At 55.8% G+C, this 22482-nt stretch overlaps 5 protein-coding genes across 5 annotated transcripts; 4 read left to right on the top strand and 1 right to left on the bottom strand.

Annotated features, from left to right (window-relative positions):
* Window positions 1-479: 479 nt before the first annotated feature.
* Window positions 480-716, top strand: VOLCADRAFT_37779 (uncharacterized protein; the record flags this gene model as incomplete). Its single annotated transcript, XM_002952758.1, has 1 exon — window positions 480-716. A coding segment is annotated over one exon (237 nt), but the record flags the coding sequence as incomplete, so codon positions are not given.
* Window positions 717-11162: 10446 nt separating this feature from the next.
* Window positions 11163-13073, top strand: VOLCADRAFT_93557 (uncharacterized protein; the record flags this gene model as incomplete). The annotated part of the gene is made up of 3 exons (XM_002952759.1): window positions 11163-11323; window positions 12095-12225; window positions 12328-13073. The coding sequence occupies 3 exons, from the start codon at window positions 11163-11165 to the stop codon at window positions 13071-13073; spliced, it is 1038 nt and encodes a 345-aa protein (XP_002952805.1).
* A 513-nt stretch (window positions 13074-13586) lies between these two features.
* VOLCADRAFT_93558 (uncharacterized protein) lies at window positions 13587-16268 on the bottom strand (the record flags this gene model as incomplete). The annotated part of the gene is made up of 6 exons (XM_002952829.1): window positions 13587-13898; window positions 13972-14235; window positions 14335-14412; window positions 14648-14675; window positions 15096-15783; window positions 16250-16268. The coding sequence occupies 6 exons, from the start codon at window positions 16266-16268 to the stop codon at window positions 13587-13589; spliced, it is 1389 nt and encodes a 462-aa protein (XP_002952875.1).
* A 1454-nt stretch (window positions 16269-17722) lies between these two features.
* Window positions 17723-18989, top strand: VOLCADRAFT_93559 (uncharacterized protein; the record flags this gene model as incomplete). Its single annotated transcript, XM_002952760.1, has 3 exons — window positions 17723-17877; window positions 18077-18329; window positions 18828-18989. The coding sequence occupies 3 exons, from the start codon at window positions 17723-17725 to the stop codon at window positions 18987-18989; spliced, it is 570 nt and encodes a 189-aa protein (XP_002952806.1).
* Window positions 18990-19817: 828 nt separating this feature from the next.
* VOLCADRAFT_93560 (uncharacterized protein) lies at window positions 19818-22041 on the top strand (the record flags this gene model as incomplete). Its single annotated transcript, XM_002952761.1, has 3 exons — window positions 19818-20027; window positions 20367-20443; window positions 20874-22041. 3 exons carry the CDS (start codon window positions 19818-19820, stop codon window positions 22039-22041), a joined length of 1455 nt encoding a protein of 484 aa, XP_002952807.1.
* Between the last annotated feature and the right edge of the window lie 441 nt (window positions 22042-22482).

The following is a 22482-nucleotide window of genomic DNA, read 5'->3' on the forward strand; positions in this document are numbered from 1 at the left end:
GAAGGTGGGGGGGAGGTGGGGAGAAGGTGGGGGGGAGGTGGGGAGAAGGTATGATGTTAAGAGGGCGCATAGGCAAGGGAGTGCGAGCGCGAGGTGGGGAAAGGTTAAGACAGATAAGGAACATAGAACCTGCGGCAGATGACGCAACTGGGATGATGTAGTAGCTGGTACACAGTACGGCTCTACAAATACGCGCGAAGCACGACCACCAGCATCTCGAGAGGCCTTTTCAGCGGCCGGCTACTACAGATGGCCGTAGGTAGGAGGGATCAACAAGCTGATGATGATGCAATGACGGAAAGAAAGACACAGATAGGCCCAAGAAAAGGAAAGACAGACGGATGGACAAAACGGACAGACAGACAGACAAAACGGACAGACGGACAGACCGACTAAGAACAATAAAGAGCGGGGGCTGTTCGGTGTTGCATACAACAACGCACAGCCCGCATACAGGTGGAACTACTAACATTTATGATCCACCATTAAGCGTTCAACACAGCGGTGCTAGCGTTGATTTAGCTATTTTAAGCTTACATTTGAACGGTTTGAGTTCTATTTTGGGCCCAGTAAATATGCTGGTTACTGTAGCTGGCTTGCGCGCCCCTGGAATGTCCCTATTGTGCATTCCGTTATTTGTTTGGGTTTGGGCTAGAAGCTTTACTGCAGTATTAGTTATTTTATCAGTACCAGTTTTAGCCGCTACTTTAGTGATGTTCTTTGCTTTGTAGATAGCGGTGATTTAATTTTATATCCACCTTTTCTTAACAAAAGCAATAAAAATTGGTGCATTTTTATTTAAATGTAAGGCATACACACTTGAGACTGCTTATACACTTTTATCGTGTAACCCTTTTTTCAATTACTACAGCCCTGCAAGTTTATTTAATTTAGAGAAATTAAAAAAACATATCAAAACATTTTTCGCAAAAACACCCCAACTAATGTCTTTTTATTGTGGTTTATTGTTTTTTTTGTTATCAGACAAAACCAGACCAAACATAGCATACGGGCAATCTGGACCATACATATGGCTTTCCGCATTCTCTGCTGTTCCATTACTGGCACAACGCTGTGTTCCTAGCATAGCTCCTAACAAGACTAGGGGGGCGGCTTTTCAAAGCCGAAAAGGGGCTCGGCCCCGGTGCAGCCACTTACAGGAAAGCTGGAATGTCTCCTTTGGCATTTCGATATAGAATGGATATAGCTTCTACATTCAATCTTTTGCGGAGCGAGATATGTAACTTTATGTCAAACTCGGAGCCATGGAAAGCTATCTTTGTCGCGCTCCAATATATCTGGAATTTCTCCTTTGGCATTTCGATATAGAATGGATATAGCATTCAAACGCTATTTTTTGCGCGGCGAGATATGTAAGCCACTGACTGACTGACTGACTGACTGACTGACAGCAGTGAACCGGGGGGCTCGGGCCCCCGAATGGCGCTTCGCGCCCGGGGCCTCGCCCAAAAACACACACAGAAACGATACCTTTGCAAACATGAAGACTTTCTGTGCGTGTAGGGGATCCCCCCGGCTGCCCTCGTCCCGCACTGCCGCCATGCCGTCCTCGTCCTCCTGGATAAGCCCCCCGGCCACGAAGTAGCAATCACCGATTGTCTCAACCTGGATTGGTGTGGAGCCAACAAGATCGACGGACATACAGACAAACGGCGCGTCAATGGACAGACGGACAGACGGACAGACCAAGGTAAAATAAATACCTACCGTACCTTGAACACTCCAAATTTGTCCAGCATTGCGTCGAATCGGCTGAAGAGGTCGTTAAGCATGGTCATCACCTCCCGGGGACTAACAAGCTTGCACATGGGGGTGAAGCCTGCGGAGGCGGATCCGCCAAAACGTCGCCGATAAGTAAGAGTGTGTGTGTGGAGTGTGTGGAGTGTGTGGTGTGTGTGGAGTGTGTGTGGCGTGTGGAGCGTGGTTGTTACAGTGGGCTCCAGACTCACGAAGGGTAGAGCCAGCGTACGGAAATTTTGCGTCATTTTGCTAATCAAGCAAGATTCCCAAGAAGATGGGGGGGGATAAACAACCTTTGGGGAAAGGGACGATCATCCCTAATCCTAAAATCGAACCAACCCCGGGAACAAAAGCAATTGATGAGGTACTTTTGGAGTCCCGTCAACCCATGAGATGTCTTTGCCGTACGGCTCCGTACGACCCCGTACCGTACCCCAGTACCTCCCTTGTCTAAATGCCCCTCCGCGCCCCGCTCCCTGGAGCTCACCTTTGATGTCCGCGAATAGCAGCGTCACCTGCGTGTGCACGAACGATAGTAGTTAGTGAGTGGAGTAAGGAAAAGGAAAAGGAAAAGGAAAACGGAGAATCAAAAACGTTTACGCCATGCCTCGTGGCCGTATCCGGTTTTGGGTGTGTGAAGGGGGACTTCCAGCACATCTAAACTGGTCACGGTGGTCATCTCTAGGATGACATTTCCGACTTCCATGCGTTGGCTCCATGACTAGATTCCCCCTCCATGCCCATTCAAATCCTCCCGATATCGCTCTGTTAGGCAGATCTACTTGTGCAACTCGCTGATGCGAGCATTGGTAACGTCCTTGTAACGTCCTCGTACACAGTACGCATATAACGATTCCGATTTTGATAAGTCACAGACAGGAGGACTTGAACTGGTGAACTGCAGATTCCTGGGTTACTCAACTTTAAATGTGACCCTGGCCCTTGCACAGCTTCCTTGCCAAATAAAGTGTCAATTTCCTGCACTACCTGGTTTGAGGGAGGGTGATGGACCTCCAGAAGTGTAACCCCACACACCCACGTTTTGTTTTATTTTAATAATATTTTAATATACTACTACTACTACTACTACTACTACTACTACTACTAATAATAATAATAATAATAATAATAATAATAATAATAATAATAATAATAATAATAGAATAATTAAATTTTGATAGTTACGGCGACGGCAAGCAGTGCGACACCCGTATGACAGACATGACGCCAGCTGAGGTTTGGAAAGCCCACCTGCGGGTGCCAGGTGGCAAGCGCGTTGCAGTCGCGAACCACGGGTCGCCATTCGCTGCTACTGCCGCCGGTGGCGCGAGGCACACCTACAGCTCCAGCAGTAGCATGAGTAGCGGTGAAGCCGCCGGTGGCCGCCGTCGTACCCTCTAAAAATAACGTTTGCTCTTCTTCCTTCCTGATGCCGAGCGCCGCCGCCGCCTCCGCTGCTGTCGCCGCCGCCGCTGCCGTCGCCGCCGCCCTCTCCGCCTCCGCGATCCACTCTTCTGTGACGTGAGTGAGAATGTGCTTTGGAAAGAGCTGTTCCAGCAGTCGGTGCTCCGCCTCCATCACCAGCGCCAGGTGCCGCTCCGCGATGACCTTGGTGCTCACGTCGTGCTGTGGGAGGTGGGAGTAAGGGAGGTCAGTACGGTTAATGACGGTACGACAGCTGCAGGACGGCAGGTTCGATGCCTCACTGACTTCCGCAGGCCTGCAGAACTTCGTTCCGTATGGTGGGGCGTCTGACTGCAAAACTGCACTCTATAATAAGCCAAGAGAAAGGTGCTCCACAGCTCCGCAGCAAAGTGCTCCGGAACCAGCGAAACACACGAGAGAAACCATAGTGGGTTGTTTTGTCACACGCGTGTGGGACCCACCCGCTCCACACCACACCCACCTGGGATAGCACGATTACGTCTTGACGAGTTACGGGGTCCACCGCCCTCGCAGCCCAAATCTCATGCCAGCACTCCCTCATGCTGAGCTCTGACGCCGCATCCGCCGGATCCAATATGGCGGCGCTGTGCTGAGAAGGTTGCGACTCAACAATGCCGTCACTGCTACAGCCCTCTGGCCGATCAGCGTCGCCGCCGCCGCCGCCACAGCCGCCGCCGCCGCTGCTGATGCGCATCTCTTCAAGCCGCACAGCCGTAGCACTCAGCACCATATCCTCGTTAGTCACCGCCGTCGCCGCTCCTACTGCCGGCGTCACAGCGTTTCCCTTTTCCGCGACCGGAGCGGCCCTGGACACGACATCAAAAGCGTTGGATGCAGCAGCCACCTCCACTGCCGCCACTGCTGCAACACCATGGCCTTCGCGGTCGATACCACCCCGGGGACTCTCGTCCTCGTCCTCCTCGTGCGTCTCTAAGCCGACCTCTGCCCCTGTCGCCGCCGCCGCTGCTCCAGCCCTGCCGATGACGGCGGCAGCGGCGGCTGGAGCATTAGCACTCGTACACGCAGTTCCCGTTCCCATGTTACTGCTACTGCTGCTTCTGCAGGCCGCTTGAAACGGCGTCTCTGACGCGGAAGGCCAGCCGTTTGGTTTGCCCTGCTCGCCGCTGCCGCTGCCCACACCGTAAGCCCGCAACCCATTCACGGCAGCATTCACACTCATGGCCGCACCCGTGCAGCGAGATGGCGGTGGCACACTGGTGAGCAGTAAGCAAGCTGGAACGCCATCCACAGCCATTGCTACAGCCGCCTGCTGTTCGCATCTAGGCGCCCTCGCCGCTGCTACTGCTACTGCCGAAGGGCCCGCTGCGTCCACCGCCGCCGCCGGCGCTGGTTTGCACGGCGGCGGCTGTGGCGGCGGCGGCGGCATGACATCCAGGTCATCACTATCGACGGCATTACGCAACCGCGCGGCGTCCGCGGCAGCAACGGCGGCGGAGGCAACCAAGCTGCTACAGGCCGACGCCGCGGTCCGACTCGTCCTTAAGGAGGTCCGGGCCGCGGTCTGCGATACATCCACGCTGCGGCGGGTGATGCGGAGAAAATCCTTGGCCACGCGCGGGCTCGTGACGGCACGTAGGTGATGATGACGCTGCTGTCCAACGTCGGTGGCGGTAGCGGCAGCGGCAGCGACGGCGGCAGCGTCGCCGCCAGCAGGCGGCGGCGGCGGCACCAGCGCCGCTGCCTCGATCAGTGAGCCGCGAGATGTGGTCGGTTGGGCAACTTGAAAGCTGTTCCGCCGGCTGCCGTCCGCCAGTAGCAGCTGCGCGGCTGTGGGGGCGTTTCGGAGCATCGATGCGAACATCACCGCGCGGGAGTGGGGGCTACCGGGTAGGGATCCGAATGAAGACGGCGGACGGGAGGGCTGCTGTTGGTGCTGTTGCTGTTGTTGGTAACTTACGGCACCGCCGCCAGGCGCCGGTGTAGCAATGCGCGCCGTGAGCTGGAAACTGTTACGCTTGCCGTTGCCAATGGTGTTGTTGTGGTGGTAGTGGTTGTGGCCAATGCTGAGGTTGCGCTGGCTCAGGGAGAGTCGCCGGCTGACGGTGATGCCAAGGACGCGAACCTGCGGGGTCGTGTGCGGACTAGAGCTGGGACGACAGTCGCCACCGCCGCCGCCGCCACCGCCGCCGCCGCCGCCGCCGCCGCCGCCGTCCATCGCGCCCGCGGGGCCAACCTCTGCGATGGTCGCCGGAGGGGATGAGGCGGCGGTGGCGACCGAGTCGTTGTGCCAACCCAGGCCTAGACCAAAAGTACTGGTGGCCAAGGGATTCGTACTCATGTCCCACAGGGGTTTGCGCGTTGTTGAAGGCACATCATTAGCACCAAAAGAAGGGCCGCCCGCTACAGCGGCATCACTTGGTCGCGACATTTCACCCCTTACTCCCGCTTCCCCAAGCGGCAAAACGGCACTGGCACCGCACGCCAGATGCGGCGCCGGCGCTGGCACCGCCGCCGCTGCCGCCGCCGCCGCCACCGCCGCTGCCACATCATCAGCGGCCGTTCTGACGCTCTGACCACCGGCAGCATCGGAGAGGACCCCGTCAATTTTGGGCGTGGCAGCGTCCTCCTTGCCATGTGTGTGAGAAGTAGGGTCAGACTTCCATTTGGGGGGTAACGGCAATTGTACGGCTGTGGCGGTTGTAGCGACGGGGGCGGTCCCGCCGCTGAAGGTTGGGGCCGTCAAGACGCCATCTCGGGGGTGTAGGAACGAAATGCAGCGGGTGTTGCCGAGGGAGCTTGGGTTGCCGCAGTCCAGCGATCTTGAGGCGATTCCCGTGACCGTTGTCGTTGCCGTTGCCGTTGCCGTTGCCGTTGAAGTTGACGTAGCTGCGACACCATGACATGAGACCGCTTTAACCATAAAAGCAGTTTGGTGAATCCAACGAAAGACGGCCAACTAACGATGGAAAGAACGGAATGGCGGAGCCGGCGAGCAGAAATTAAACACTAAGGTTGCGCCCTGAACAGACCTACCTATTCTGTTCCTGACTAATGTCCCATCTCAGCCAACGCAGTCACATGTCCACACCTCTACGTTGACTTAGGGTTTTCACAGACCCTTAACCCCAGGCTTTTCAAATGCTCACCATGGCAGCTCGCACAATCACTTATCATCCCGTCCTGCGGTAATGGAAGCTGAGGAAAAGCCGCAGCCATCGCCACCGTCATCGCCGTCAAAGGACCGGCAGCGGCCTCATCCCGAACCGCGGCTGACGGGTAGTTCTGCACTGGCAAAGAATTACGCGCGAACGCCGATACCGTACACTGCGGCCAATGGTGCGAGCCTGCTACAGCTGTTGCTGCTGCTGCTCCCCGTCCAGTAGTAGTAGCGCCGGACTCGACAACGGAGACAGATGGAACGGAATTGTTGCGGCAGCTGAGGGAGCTGTACGGCGCAACGGGCCGCTGGGTGCTACTACCCACGCGCACCAGCACTGTTGTCGGCGGCGGTGGCGCCGCCGCCGCCGCCGCCGCCGCGGCAACACCACCAGCAGCAGCCGCCTCTGACGGGGACTCTTGGCGGTCTTCGCATTCCCCGGGTGGACCTCTCGAAGGCCTGACGGCCACAGCTGCAGCTGCCATATGAGGATGATGATGAGGATGATGATGATGAGCACCGCAGGGGCTAAGGGCTGCATTCGTCGCCAGGGTGCTTGGTACTCGGACGATGCCTGTCAGGTCCGATGGATGGATGGTGCTATAAGGTGGTAAATCGTAGAACTGACAATGTGATAAAGCGGCCCAGAAGCCTCCCACTCTGTAACATTACATTACATTACTTTACATTACATTACATTACATTACAGATGGAGACATGTTGCAGGGAGAGGCACGTGTGGGGGTATACTGGCCGCAGATCCATGTATGGATGTGCATATTTGGCCTGATGTGTGTGCTGTGAAACAGGTATTGCTACGCCCCTTGGGTGTGACTCCAAGGCCATCGCAAGTACGCGCACACTGGCCACGGATTGTGAGGGCGGCCCCCAATGACGACACGCAGATGTCCTTTGCTGGAGGGACGCTAATTGGATGGGCAGGAGCGCCGGCACCGCACCTCGCCAGCAGGGGTTGCCGTTATCGCGTTCAAGGCCATGCAGCATTCGGTCCAACTTTTCGGGGTCAAGCTGAAAAATAAGTTCCAGCACATTGACATTTGAGCTGGAAGAGCTGGCGCAGCAGACCTGATCGCCCATGTACGAAACGGATGCGGCGTTTTGGTGGACCACACGGCCCTGAAGATTGAAGACCGTTACCGCAGCAGGGATCCTCGCACACACCATAGAATCGCGCTGGTGCGCCTGAATAAATTATTTGAAAGATTAAATCGTCACATAACCTTATGACAAGTATGGTTGCATAAGCAGCAAGCAGTCCACGTTTGTTCGCACATGCCGACACGCACTGGTCATACCGGCTCGCTAGATACCAAGGTGTATGCTCCTAGCGTCTTAAGGGCTGTAGATGGACCCATTGCGCAGCTGCTGGCATTACACGAAGGGTCGAACTGGTAGTGGATGTCGCGTTCCTCCTCCTGTGGCAAGCTTGACCGCACCAAATCGGGTGGTACCTTCGTCTCTAGCGACAGCACTCGCTGAGGAATATTATGTGACGTGCCCGGCGCCAAACCATCGACTTCAGTTCGGAGCGAAGCTCCAGACGAATGATGATGTGTAAGTACGCTCCCGAAGCACGATAGGAACGCTTTGAGTTGCATTTTTGCAACCTATGACCTGTAAAGCTATTTGAAACTAAAGAGGTGGCAATTCTTTGCCGATTTATTTGTCAAGATCCAATTAGGCGCAGCGTTTCACTGCGCGCTACGCGCTGCGGTTATTTCTTTACCTAAAACAACTTTAAACAGAAGGTCATGCATGTCAAATCACACTACGCGTGGAATGCAGTACGAAAATGCCGAAAACAGTACAGGCTTCTGGCGCATAACTGTTTTGTAACCCTGCACGGCTTTCACATGATGAACATATCTCCTGTACACAGTTGTATTTGTATTGTCTCTGGGTTACCTCCCTGCCTTTCGTACGCACGGGAACGTACAGCGGCTTCACAATAAACATCAGAGCGCTCTGTTAAACATGGGTCACTGTCTGAATATTTCACATCCTTGTCAAAACGCATATGTGTGACACAATTATCATATTGACCCTTGGCACACTGATGGACCGCAAGTCTGCGACACAAAGATTAAGGAGGACTACCAAGATCAAAATGGAAGGCAACTTTACTAGCGATGAGGCGTGTGTGTGTATGTGTGTATGTGTGTGTGTATGTGTGTGTGTATGTGTGTGTGTATGTGTGTGTGTATGTGTGTGTGTATGTGTGTGTGTGTGTGCGTGTGTGTGTGTGTGTGTGTGTATGTCTGCATATGTGAACCCATAAAAGTGTTTGATTGATTGCACAGAGAGGAATCTAGATGAATCTATTGCATGCATAGAACATGCCAGCTATGCTGTGCGTTATGAGGGTAGAAGACCAGATAGCGCGTACATGGCGAAGTTAAACGTTTGAGTGCGCCCCAAACAAGTCGCCCACAGGTAGATAACACCAGAATTCCCAGCATTCAGTGTGATTGTAGTTGTTGGTGGTTCTCCTGGCATAGTTTTCCATCCTTCGGCTTGTAAGCTGCTTCCCGAATTGATGTCTAGGCCTGACGAGTACCTACCTGACATTTCTGACAAGCCGTAACGCCGCCTCGTGAGCCCCATCAATCAACCTCCTAATGTTCACAGCACGACATATTTTGTTTGTAGGTAAAGCTAGACAGAGGCAAGTCATCCGAAGGGCTGTATAACTTCCTCCGAGAAGGACGCGACAACTGATACCGGTATACGCTATAAGCGCTGTTTGCACCATTTCAATGCCAGTAAGATATCGATATTAACATTGACAAAAGATATCAATAACACGTATGCATGCGCCCTGCATACTTGCACGGATTGCACTGTCCACCCAGACGCTGACAACCCTGAGATATCGGGCAAGTTAAGAAGCTCCTGATACAGCGCAATTCAATGAAAACATGAACAGAAACTGTTCCCGTTTTGCGGGGAATGATTTGTAAAGAGGAGTCTGAAATTGATGATCAGTACACAGTTTTCCAATAAAAAGGAACTGGTTACGCAACGATGGTGCTGAAGCAGGACAGAAACAAAATGCAAAATGCACAAAAACTGTCATTACAGTTTTGAGCTTGAGCAGCTGGCTTGGTACACTTTTCAAGTATACAGCTGCTGCAGAGCGTGGGCTGAGTCCTTGCTGAGCTCCACCTAACTAACCAAATAACCCAAAAGCTATGCGGCGCTAAAGCTGCAAGAAGGAGCTATTCCGCCCTACCCCCTTCGATACAGGGTCCTGCTGCGGCGTATGGCAGGAAGGGTAGTGAAACATACTGTGCGCGTCCTTGTGGTTCAACTGTAATTAATCTGTAGATAAATACGGTTGTTAGAATGCGGTAGCTGAGCGATCATCTATTGCGTTATGACCGGTCTTGGCTGAGCCGCTTTGTGGAACGCGCCTTCCTGCCGCACGGTTGCACCGTACCACACAACCGTGCTCGGTCCACCTTTGGCTGTGTTTGTCTGTGAACTTTTTCATCGTCTATAGATCGTGTCCTGCTGGCATATTCGATAAGGATCGTCCCTATCTAATGTACGATTGCTCAATCGCAGAATGCGATTGTCACAGTGGACCCCGAACGGGTCGAGTGCAGCGCCCCAAGGAACGCCTCTCCCGCACGACACTATCGCAGCTGTAGCGGCAAACGTTGGGTGGTTACCAGATGTGTCCGGATACGGTTGGATACAAACGTTGGGGATCCTGGGTTTGCAAATGTTGAACAAAACGACCAGTGAACGGTTGACAGCAGGAATAGGACAGGAGGGGGGGTCCGGGGCGCTTTGCTAATTATAAGGTAGCGTCCGGTAGCTTTGCGCTAATTGCCGTACAATTGGTGTGACCTCCCGGATCACATGTAGTGGTATGCATAATCCTGAAGCCGATGTAACGTAGTCGGGGGGCTGAATAACCTAACCTTGAGGGTAGCATGCGTAATGGTTAACGTAATCCGGAAACGTGGCTTACGTTCTCAGGAAGCTGACGTGGCGTAATCTGGAGGCTAGCATACGATATAATCGACTGTACTCCCCGGCAATCTTGTTTTTTCCTTTCAACAAAGAAAGTCATGTCGAGTATCTAAATAATTTGTAACAAAAACGCTTGATGACTCATGGGGCAGAGCATAAAGCCCGAAGAAGATCTTATATAAGCACAAGGTTTTGACAATACTCAAAAGGTGACTCTTCGGGAATCGTATGCCCTTGATCGGATTATAAATAACAATCTAGTTTTATAGTCAAATTGTAAATGCTGCAGACTTACAAAATCCACGCGTCACCTTACTTCTGTACTAAACCGGCCGAAGCCCAAAACTATGGTTCTAAAAACAAAGCCCCTAATGTTGAGAAGCGGGGCGTACGGAAAGTTGTAGGAATGATGAGCGCACCAATAGTATACAGGACGAGGCCGAACCGGGTCTTGTAGTTTGAATCCATCCATCCATCTGGGCAAACAAGCATGGACCGACCTGAGCCAGACAATCCTCACAAACCTTCAAGACCCCGGCTGCCAGTAATGACTCTGTCTCTTGTCTCTCAAACACGTGCACTCCTTCTATAGCTACAGCCCCCCGAAGCAACTTCAAACGCAAGAACTAGTCCCTTTTTCCTCAGACTCCCTCCAAGTTCCTCACGCTGTGGACCCCGTCTCAAAAACCCCGAAACCCCGAAACCTCGGCTAATATCAGCATCAGGGTGTTGGGTGGCCCCACAAAATCACTGTCGTGACACTTAAGCCATTAATCGTTACGCTGTCGCACTCGAGATATTATTATCATCTAGTAGATCAAATACCCGGCAATTCATGAGACCTGCGCGATTGAGTTCCTGGGCGCCAGAGGTCCCTAGCGACATACGCGAAAACGTTTCTCGGCATCAACTAGATAGAGGACATGCGGCCCGGCCGCGGCCGCTACACAACCCAACGACCCCCAACATCATACCCCGGACTTCACATCCCAGCATGTAAGGTAGACGCTGGGGATAAGACAACTCGTACAAGATTGCACTGCGTAGTGCACCACACACGACGGATTCCTTGCTTCTGGTAGTCTAGTCCGGACGGCACGTGTGTAGGTGTGCGAAAGCCCCACTGCATACTTTCAAGGATTAGCTTTGCGTTGGGAGACATCCACAGAGCAACTGAGCGTAATAAGCTGTTCTTCTCGGGTGGTGACTTTATGCCGCTTTTGTGTGTGTCAGATGTGGAGTGTCTCTTGCCTTGCCTTAGACACTCTTAGACTAAAAGTGGAGAGGACTGGTTCCCTTTTTCGTCGTTTAAGAACCCACAAGTGCTGAGCCACTCAATCTCTCCAGCTGTGACGCCGACGAAGATAATCCTGGCTAGCCTGACGGCGGATCTAGTAAAGCATGTTCCTTTTAACTTTTCTCGGAATGCTTCTGCGAAAGACCTAAAAGCTTGACATACAAAGCGTGCAGCAAGTATGCTGAGACTTGCCCATCGACTGCTCACCTGCATCAAGTCAAGTATTGTTACAATCAAGCCTATTCAAGAACCTCTCCACTTGTGTGGTGGGACCGAAAGACCCCGAGTGACGGGTAGTGAGCCGTCTTATCGACCGGTCACCGATGGAAGTACGGCAAAGCGCATCAGATTAGGTGAAGGCCCTATGGTGAAGGCCAAATTACACCGACGAACGATAACGAATAAGTGAACGAGAGTAATGTAACAGCTCATGCTCGTTACATACTTCCCCTCCTAATTGGCTGGTACAGGTACGGTGTACTGGTGTACCCTACCTGTGTACCGTGGTGTACCCTGTACGGTGTACCCTACATACACCGTACCTGTACGGTGTACCGGGCGGGACACATCCGTACCGGCTGGTGTAATGTGGCTGGTACAGGTACGGCGACCGTGACCATGACCGCTTTTCCTGATTGTTTCCAGCTTAGGGCACTTGAAAGGACTTCTACATTGCTGAGCAGGCACGGCCACCTCCTTCCAGAGACTGATCGACAACAAGTCGCTAAGGATTATGAGCATCTTTGGGGCTTCATTGCTTCGTTGGATCTGGATGGGTTCAGGCCGCAGCTGGCAGCAGTTATAGCCGACTCCAAGGAGGCCGAGGTTCTGCTTTGGGACGCTCTCATAGTCCTTGAAGGCAGGCTCAGTAAGGTGGAGGCCCAGCTTGTACAGCTGCAGCAAGACCACAACAAGTTGTTGCTGCTGCAGATGGCCTCACAAGCGGAGAACAAGTTTGTGCACTGCGCGGCGCCTAGCCTTGCGCCAAGGTCAGCAGCACACATGACATTCAATCACCTGTCCAATGGTCGCGACAAGGGTGTCAACAAGGCGGTGTTCCAGCAGTTCGTGAGCAAGTACCCTGGCCTTCAGGAGGGCCTGGAGTCTCTGAAGGACATCGGCACGCCCATCGCGCACCCAGAAATGGTGCGCATGGAGGAGGGCAACAAGCAGCCGGTCACCAGCATGCTCCTGCAGAACCTCATTAACAAAGAGTATTCCGATGACGACCCTGTGAAGCCGGATGTGGAGGCTGTGCTCCGCTGCCTCAGTGACCTGGCCCAGGAGTTGGGAGAGAGCCTCTTTGTTAATGAGGTTCTGCAGGAGTGTGCTGGTGACCGGCTGCTTGTTGCCCTCCTCCACGCGCGCCATTTCCTGGTGTGCAACATGCATGCCGCATGTCCTTCAGAGACTCCAGGCCCTCCTGAAGGCCAGGGTACTTGCTCATGAACTGCTGGAACACCGCCTTGTTGACACCCTTGTCGCGACCATTGGACAGGCGATTGAATGTCATGTGTGCTGCTGACCTTGGCGCAAGGCTAGGCGCCGCATGGTGCACGAGCTTGTTCTCCATTTGTGAGGCCATCTGCAGCAACTTGTTGTGGTCTTGCTGCAGCTGTACAAGCTGGGCCTCCACCTTACTGAGCCTGCCTTCAAGGACTATGAGAGTGTCCCAAAGCAGAACCTCGGCCTCCTTGGAGTCGGCTATAACTGCTGCCAGCTGCAGCCCAAACCCATCCAGATCCAACTAAGCAACGAAGCCCTGAAGACGCTCATAATTCTTAGCGACTTGTTGTCGATCAGTCTCTGGAAGGAGGTGGCCGTGCCTGCTCAGCAATGTAGAAGTCCTTTTAAGTGCTCTACGGGTGCGTGCCAGCTCCGTCATCGGGATGCCAATCCTATTGAAAACATCTTCTCGGTTGTCAAACACCAATACCGCAAGGCGCTTCTACACTCACCTCATCAAAGCGCTCTCAGCAACCTGGTCAGCCTTGTGGAAGAAATCCTGCACAGCATTGATGGTCCATCCTTGTACGGAGCCTGCTTCTGCCACATGAGGGACTGGCTCCAGAAATCCTGCAAGACCGTCGCCTTGTCTCCATTCCACACCGCCACCATCCTGAACTCATCCACAGGAAACGTCACAAGCCGCTGGCAGCACTCCTTGGACGCCCGCGACGTCGGCACTGCCAGCTCGCCCGGGCCCACCAGCGCAAACTTCACGGCACTGTAGGCCACGATCACCTTCTTTTTGCTGCCCGCCTGGGTGCCATCCTGCAGCCGCTGGAAGAACCGTGCAAACACGCACTCCTTGCTGCCGTACAGGCGCAGCCGCTGCACCGCCCACCGCGGCTTCAGGCGCTCCCCGCCCACAGCGTCTCACAGCACCAAAGCCCTCCGCATCCACGCACTTGGAGCGCCCTCCACAGCCAGTGTCGCCAGCGCCTGCCGCATGGCCGGGCAAGCTCTGCCAGGCCGCGCTCTGTGTGTTGGCCTTGACCACACCGCTCTCCATGTAGTACTGCTTGCGCGTCAGCTTGTACACCTTGTGCCGCTGCAGCCGCAGCGGCCGCTGCAGCCGCAGCGGCGGCTGCAGCAGCGCCGCCACCCTCTTGACGGTGTAGATGATGTTGGTGCAGCCCGGGTCCACGCCCACCACCTCCACATCTGGGTGCTCCCTCAGCAGCTGCGCCAGCAGTGTTCACTGCACCTTTGTGTCGACCGTGCCGCCACCCCCCTTGCTGCCACCGCCCTTGCCACTGCTGGGCCCACTGCAGCCCGCCGCACCCTGAAGTGGAAGCAGGCGGCAGTGCCGTCTGTGTCCATGGTCCTTGTGAAGGCTGCCCACCGCCCCGTGATGCGGCCAACCTTGAAGGCCGAGAGGCAGATGAATGGCTCCGCCAGGACCATGGCCATATGGCCCGCAAGGCGGGCCCAATCACATGTGACTTGGTGGACCGGTGTGGTGGGTAGGGCTTACGGGTCGGACAGGCAAGCCATCATGCAACCGTGGAATGACTGACCTGCAAAACAACAGTGGTCTTTCGGAGACTGTCGGAGCAGAGTCCGTACACGTGTGTCGCCAGGTGGCGACCAGTCAACAGGGTACACATCATGTGCACGCTCTCTCCCAGACAGCAACAAAAAGCGTCGTTGGTCGTGTGAGCCCCCGCACGCAAGGTGTAACGGAATTCGTTGGTCGGAGTGCGCAAATAATTGCCACCAAGGGGGATGCCAAAGAGGCGAGTGGTACAGAACTCACGGAACTGTACTGTACGGAAGGCGGGCCCAATCACAAGTGACTCGGTGCGGCCCGGGTGCGTATTGAGGGATATTCATGCGCAGAGCATGCAGCTCTAGTCGGACGCGTCCAGTGTGCACAGCTCGATGGAGGGCATGAAGTTGCGCAGCGCGTGCCACATGCAGGCGGGGATGTATTCCAGGTACCATGACGTGCTCGAGATGCCGTACCACGGGGCGATGAAGAGCGGCACCAGCAGCGTGGCAAGCGCCTGGCTGGCGACGTAGGCCGCCGTGACGGTGTTCCGGGTGCACTTGTACACGATGGCCGAGCCCAGCATGTGTGCCGGGTTGAGCGTGGTGCCCGTCCAGCCGCCCACCGCCAGCGCACTGGTGTAGAGCGAGATGCCCACCATGATGGGGCCCGTGTTGCCGTAGCCGCTCTTTGTCTGCGTGTACCAGACGACGGACATGATCGGCACGATGAACATGACCATGCCGATGGCCTCCCACGCAAAGACGCGCGCCACTGAGAGCCCCGGCCGTGGCACGAAGCAGCACGCCAGCACGCCCGCCGCCGGCACGCTGCCCACCACGCATCCGGGAACGACCACCACGAGCAGCAGTGCGCCCAGCACGCAGCCAGCCACCTGCGCGGCCATGTAGACCGCCGCCTCGAGGGGGTTGGTGAAGCCCAGCAGGCAAAAGACGCCGGTCACCGTGGGGTTGAGGTGCGCACCGGAGACCTTGGCCGAGTAGTAGACGGACGTCATGAGCGACACGCCATTGGCGACGGGCGTGGGCGACAGCGAGCCGATAAAGTGGAACATGGTGCAGCCCAGCAGCTCGGCCAGGGCCTTGGCCGCGATGTGCGGCCGCGCGTACACCAGCGATGCCAGCGCTGGCTTCATGTGGCCTCCTGAGAGGGGAGAGATGTGTGCCCCCCGCGAAGCGAGCGAGCGTGCGAGCGTGCGAGCGTGAGAGCGCAGCCCCCCCCAGCGACTATACAAAAAGGAATTGTAACCGCAAGAAACACCCAGTTTATTACTCTAGGGTATTAGGCCCAAAACGAATAAAAAAACACTGGCGCCATGCTTTCTGCAACCTTCCTAGGTTAGGGCCCATCACGGGCAGCAAGGGACTAGTAAAAAATAAAGCTGAAGGAGCTGGGTTCGTAGCATGAGGCAACACGGCAGCGGCATGGGAAAAGTCTAACGGCAAATTCTTTGCTGATAACCAAGATTGGCGCTACTTATGCGGCGGCGGAGTCTGCTCACATGTTTCTTTTCCGTTTCGGACCTCCGCGGTCTGCCGGTCTGCATATGACGATACGACAGACTTTTCAAAGAGGTTCTTGCCGAAGTCCGTTCATGGTTGTACCATACCTGCTTTACTGAACCACATCGTGACTGAACCACGCGTCTCCCTTCGGTGGACTTCTTCTGGACAGTGGGAATGGAGGCCTTCTTGTTCCCCTTGTGAGTCTCCGCGGTCCCAGACTGTCCCAGCGACTCTTTCCTGTTCTCCACGCGTTCAGTTCTGAGATTTAATAAAAACGAACGGGAGGAAGCGTTCTTTTTCATCGTCTACGTGAATTTTCGCCTCCGAATTAGTCTCTTTCGTCACTTTCGTAGTCCAACGAAAGCAAAGCACGGCCTTCGCCAGCCTTTCACTTTGTGCGCCAGCGTCCATCAAACCCAGCATACTTTTATACCATGAAGTCGTTATCTTCATCTGCGCAGCCGTCGTCGTTACCGCAGCAACCGCAGCCGTCACAGTCCCAGTCGCCAAGCCTTCCAATTCCTTCCAGCGATCACACACAAACAGCACCAACAACAAAATCGACAACAACGGCAACAGATCACACAGGATCATCAGCATCAGCAGCAACTTCATCGACCAGCATCAGGATTTATCGTGATGCAGACGATGCGGCAGACCGCAAAGGCAGCGGCTTCGCCCCGGGCCCCGCCCCCGCCTCCTTATCATCTTCCTTCACCGCCGCCGCTCCCGGCGCAGCGCAGGAGCAGCATCCTGCCGAGGACAACATCCCGTTTGAGTCCGAGACGACACCTACCACGATAACGACTTCACCGGCTATAACGACCCATGGGTCGCCCGCTGGGGGTTTTGGCAGTCGTGGCACGCGGCGCGCGGCGCTGCTGCTGGCGCGCCAGGGCTCCCCACGCGTCCTGTCTCGTAAGCTCGCCGCAATGGGGTTTGGCGGTCGCCGACACGCCGGGTTTGCTTCCCCCGGAGCTCATCACCCGCCGCACCTCGTGGCGGGCCGGGCCCTGCTGCTACACGTACCCGAGCCGCCGGCTGACCCGTGGGACGGTCGATCTGGGTCAGGAGTCCGGCAAGGCGCTAGTGGCGGCGGTGGCGGTGGCGGTGGTGATGGTGGTGGGCATGGGAAACCAAGGCATGGACGTGGCGGTTATAACGAAGGTGCGTTTGAAGGGTGTCGAGGCCTCAATTGATTGGCCGTAACAGTACGGTACGGTACGGTACGTACGATACAGTACGTACGTGCGATACGCACAGCACTGCGTGCAAGGGAAAGAGCTAACAGGGCTACACCTCCGGCGATTATTCTCTCCCTTTAACTCCCTGCATTTGGTCTTCTCCATCCCCAATGCGGTTTTTCATAATTACAAAAGGTTATAAATTTTATTTCTCCTTACCTTTCCCCTTAAGCACTTCTCAGTACTGTCGTACGGTGTACGACATTGTACATTGTGCAAAAATGCTGCACATGTATGCCATATAGACATATATATGCCATATTACTTCATAAACATATGTTTATGAAGTAAATTGACGATAATCGTGTCGTACCATCAGGTCGGGGAGCCAGCATGTGGCTGACGGCTTGTGTGGTGCTCAAGGCGGCGCTGGGTGTGGGTGTTTTGTCCCTCCCGGGGGCCTTCGCTCGCCTTGGCTGGATCCCCGCGGGGCTGGTGCTGGCTTCGCTGGCGGCAATTGTCGTATATTCAGGGTTGCTGTACACTCGGTGAGATGGCGGAGTGGCTGGGGGGAAGGCGGGAAGGCACTTTTCTCATCTTCTTCCTCCGTCGTAATGGAACCAACCAACGAACTAGTCGTTACCCAACTGTAACTGCAACGGTAAACGCTACTGATGATTACCGCGTGCCGCTCCATGCCCAATAACCCCCTTCACCCCCTTCACCACACACCTTATGCCCGCGCAGTTTAACTACGCAGCCGTACCGCCGTACAGATCAACATGGCGGCCATGGCCATCACTACGATGGCCGCCAACACGGTGCTGGCGGAGGCGGAGGGTGGACGGGCAGCAGGTGCCGCCACCCCGTCATGCTGCATTCGCTGGCTCGCATGGCGCTGGGTCGCGCGGGCGAGGTGGGCGCCTTCCTGACCGCCTACGCAACTATCTGGTTGCTTCCCGCCATATTCCACATCACGGCGGTGGAGGCCTTGAGTCAGGTGGGTTGTGAGCTGTGAGCTGTGAGCTGTGCCATGTCATGGCCTGCTGGAGAACGGACTGGAGTCGCAGTCGGCCCCCCCCCACGCCGCCACCACAACGGCGGCGGTGAAGAGGTGGTAATGGTAGTGGTGGCGACATTCAGGAAAATATGTTTTTAAATAAGAATATATGTATAATGCGTAAATAGAAAAATGATCAATATAATAAATAATTCCTTCTCTTTAATAGTGATGCTTTAATAATGCGAATAAATAAATAAATAAGGGGCTCCGAAGGCCGTGAAAACATTTTGTAACAAGCCATGCTAAAATGTTGCATGGTGGTGATTTCTCCCCCCCCCCCCCCCCACACACACACCAACTGTTCAGTTCTGCTTCTTGTACACTCTTTCCTTGGCAGCAGCTTCACTCGTTCACGTGGTTCGTCTTCCCCCCCCGCCCCCCAGCCACCCTCACCTTGTACCCTCAAACCCCCCAAACCCCCTCCCTCCCTCGCAGGTCCTGGGTCCCCCCGATAGCCCCCCGCTGCTGCTGCACGGCTTGCTGGTGCTGGGGGCGGTGGTGGCGCTGGCGCAGCTGCAGAGCCTCACCCAGGCAGGTGCCATCAACACCCGGAGAGTCGCACACACACCCCTCGGAGGTCCACAGAAAGATAAATGAAACAACCCGCATGCCGCCTTTCGGCTCAGGCGGGGGAGGGGGGAGGGGGAGGAAGGGGGAAGGGGGAGGGGGGAGGGGGAGGGGGGAGGGGGGAGGGGGGAGGGGGTTAAGAGTGATGCCTTGGGGATCTTATCATTTTATGCAGGGCCCTGCTGAGCACCCCAGGCTTCTCGGATGGCGGATGGCACCCAATTTCCCGCCAACCCCCCATGGTTCATGCACCCTTGCCCTAAAAGAAACCTACTGTTAAGGTTTTCACTCTTAAGCGCATATATAGTCATGCCACGCCATCACGCCGTACGCGCATGTAACCTCCCTTTTTTTACGAGGCGACTCGTAGTTGTTGTTGTACGACACGTCTTCGACAGCAACATCCTTCGTCACAACGCCGGGCCTTCACAACGCAATGAGGACGCCCCTCTGTGTCGTACCAACGGCCAATGACAAGGCCTTCTGGACCGACCTCTTCGGCAGTATATATAGTTCACGATAAGGGTAGCGGTTGCGTGATGGCCTTGGACCCATAGGACGGCGGTTCGCAACGGCACTTGGATATTCCCCTTTATGATATTGAACATAATATCCCCCATACCCAATACCCAACACACACACGCACGCATATACACGCACACATGTCACGACATTTTAGCGTCACGTTCATTTTACGTTCAGTCTGCCGTACGCACGTGTTTTGTTCGATGCTACAGTCGTATGACGCGACACGCATACACATACACACACGCGCACGCATACACATACACACACACGCGCACGCATACACACACGCCCCCTCAGTTGGGTTGGACCTCTCTACTGGGAAGTACGGTCATGGCCGCGGCGCTCATCATTACCACTGTACGACTGATGACGGAGCAGCCGCCGGACGCCGATACCGGCGACGACGGTAGTGGCGGCGTGCGGCTCGTCGCTACAGCTGCGGCCGCCGCCAACAGCAGCGGCTGGGCCCTTCTGGTCCGCGGCGGCGGATGGCACTCTGGAACAGAGCTGGTGACGCATCATGGTTTCGGAGGTGCCATGGTATGGGGGGTTTAGGGTTTTATGAGCTGCGTTGAGATCGGACCTACGAGACATAATGCATAATGCATGACGAGAAGATGCCATCATACCACACCGGCGGTTGGAGTCCACCCCCTCTCCCCCCGTCCGGAACTTACTTTTGCTTCGGGAGCCCCTCCTGGGGCCCCGTCTTCGCCTTTGTCCTCGTTTCCTCGTGTCGTTTTGCTGATTGCCTTCATTATGTCTTGATTACTTACTTCCGAGTCATGCGCCCCTAAGTTCTCACTCTTGAGTGGGTCGGTGGGTCGGTGGCTGGGTGGGTGGGTGTATGTGCGCGCGTTCGTGCATATGCATGCGCAGGTGGGTGTGATGGACATCGTGTTTTCTTTTAGCGGCCAAGAGAACTGGATGCGGTTCCTCACGGGAATGGCGGACAGGTACGGGGGGTGTTGTACTGGGGGATGTTCAGTCCGTGCGGTCTGCGGAGGGGGGGTCGGCTAGGGGGAGGGCCAGGGGGAGAGGAAAAGCGGAAAAGCGACAGGAAGCGAGGGTCGCCGACCCGTGGGTCACGGTTCGGGAGTGAGTGTACTCTCAGGCCTCACCTCAGGCCATAGTTCTCATGTGCCGTGTGCCTTATCACGTACGATGGGCCGGGCCCCAATCATCTTTCCGTTGGGACGGATTCCCTCAGCAGCGTCTCGCCATAACTCGTGTGGTAAGCGTAAGTCCATGCGGTAGGTAGGCGCGGGAGTGTGGGCTTCCGAAAGGATGAATAAATACAGTCCTTGTCATTAAACTTTGCTAGGAATGTGACAAACGTTGTGACCTGTGCTGTAAGCTCTGCCGTACACATTTTGCCGTACGCAGTACGCAATTCACGGCGTCCGTGGCGCTCTCTACCGCCGTACTGACGCCGCTGCTGGCATTAGTGGGCGCCGCGGGCTACGCGGCGCGTGGCAACGATCTGGATCCCTCGCGCCCCATCACCAGCGAGCTGCGGCCCGGTGGTTGGTCGTTGGTGGTTAATGGCTGCGTTTTGGTTTCGGTGCTCATATCCTACCAAATTAACCTCAACGTGTGGGCCCGCCTGGTGCTGGGGCTGTGCGGACCCAGGTCTGTGCGCGAGCAACTGAGCGGTGGCGGCGGCGGCGGCGGCGGCGGGGAGAGTGATAGCGGCGGCGAGGAGAAGCACGAGGAGCATGGTTGGTATGGCGCAGGCGAAGGCGCAGGTGGCAGCAGTGCGGCAGTCACGCATGAGGCGCCACAACGGGGTGACGACGGCGCCGACGTGGCGGCGGCACCGGTGGCGGAGGGGATTGCGGCGGCGGAGGGGTTAGTGGTAGTGCAATTGCCGGCCCCGCCGCCAGCAGCGGCGGCGGCAGCGACGGCTGCTGCTGCACCCGTGCAGCCGCTGAGCCACCCTTCCGAGGACCTGGAGGCGACGGCACCAAGCGCCGGCGACATCGCCATCGCAGCGGCCGCAGCCGCCTCCGACGCCACCGCAGCGTTAATGGTTAAGGGTACACATGGGAAGCTGGCAGAAGCGGCGGAGGCGGAGGCGGGAGCACACCGGGATATCACCGGCATCGGCATTGGCGGCGATGACGACGAGCTCTCTCAACCTCTGCTGTACGGCACCCACGGTACGGCAGCTTACCGCCACTACCTGGAGGAGCGCTGGCGCCGCCGCCGACTGGAGCGCCGTGCGGGCGGCGGCCGCGGTGCAGCGCCGCCGTTGCCACAGGGTTCCCAACGGCTGCTGTGGCTGTTGCTGACTTGCTGCGGCGGCTGCTTCGGATACGTGGCGGCATTTCTTTTGCCGTACTTCTCCGAGGTGGTGGCGGTCATTGCGTCTGTGGGCGACATGGCGCTGATGCTGGGGCTGCCCTGCTTATGCGCGTTGCAGCTGCTGCGGCTGAGCCGAGGCGAGCGGATGCTGTGCTGGTTCTTGACGGGGTTGGCTGTGGTGCTGTCGGTTTTTGGGGCGGTGCTGTCTATTGAGCGGCTCGTGGATAAGGTCCATGGTAGCAGGTAGTGGTGAGGGCGATGGTGGTGGCGTCAAAGGGCCGTTAACAGGACAAGTGGAGGCAGGGGGTACGGACACCGCGTTACGATGTGGTACAACTGCAGAGGTGCGAGAGGGCTCCGATTCAAAGACATGGCCTGGGCGTATGCAGGATTGGCTTAAAATGGAGATTGTACATTGGCTGATTGAAAAGATGGGGTGACGTGCAGCAAGATACTGCGTTGCCAAGTTGGCGATGCTGATAAGTTGTTGGTAATGATTCAAGTACGACAGACATTAGGTTACGCTTGCTTACATCTTACAGTACTACATAATCCTGTTCTGACAGTTCCGTCCCCACTGTGATGTTGTTTCTTCAACATTTCCAAATTTAACTAAACGTTACGTTAGAGAGTGCGTGGCACACCCTGTTGTGTAAATGATGTGAATGATGGAGGAACGAAGTTGATG

Source organism: Volvox carteri, assembly GCF_000143455.1.
Source record: "Volvox carteri f. nagariensis unplaced genomic scaffold VOLCAscaffold_32, whole genome shotgun sequence".
In the NCBI taxonomy this organism is placed as follows: Eukaryota; Viridiplantae; Chlorophyta; class Chlorophyceae; order Chlamydomonadales; family Volvocaceae; genus Volvox; species Volvox carteri.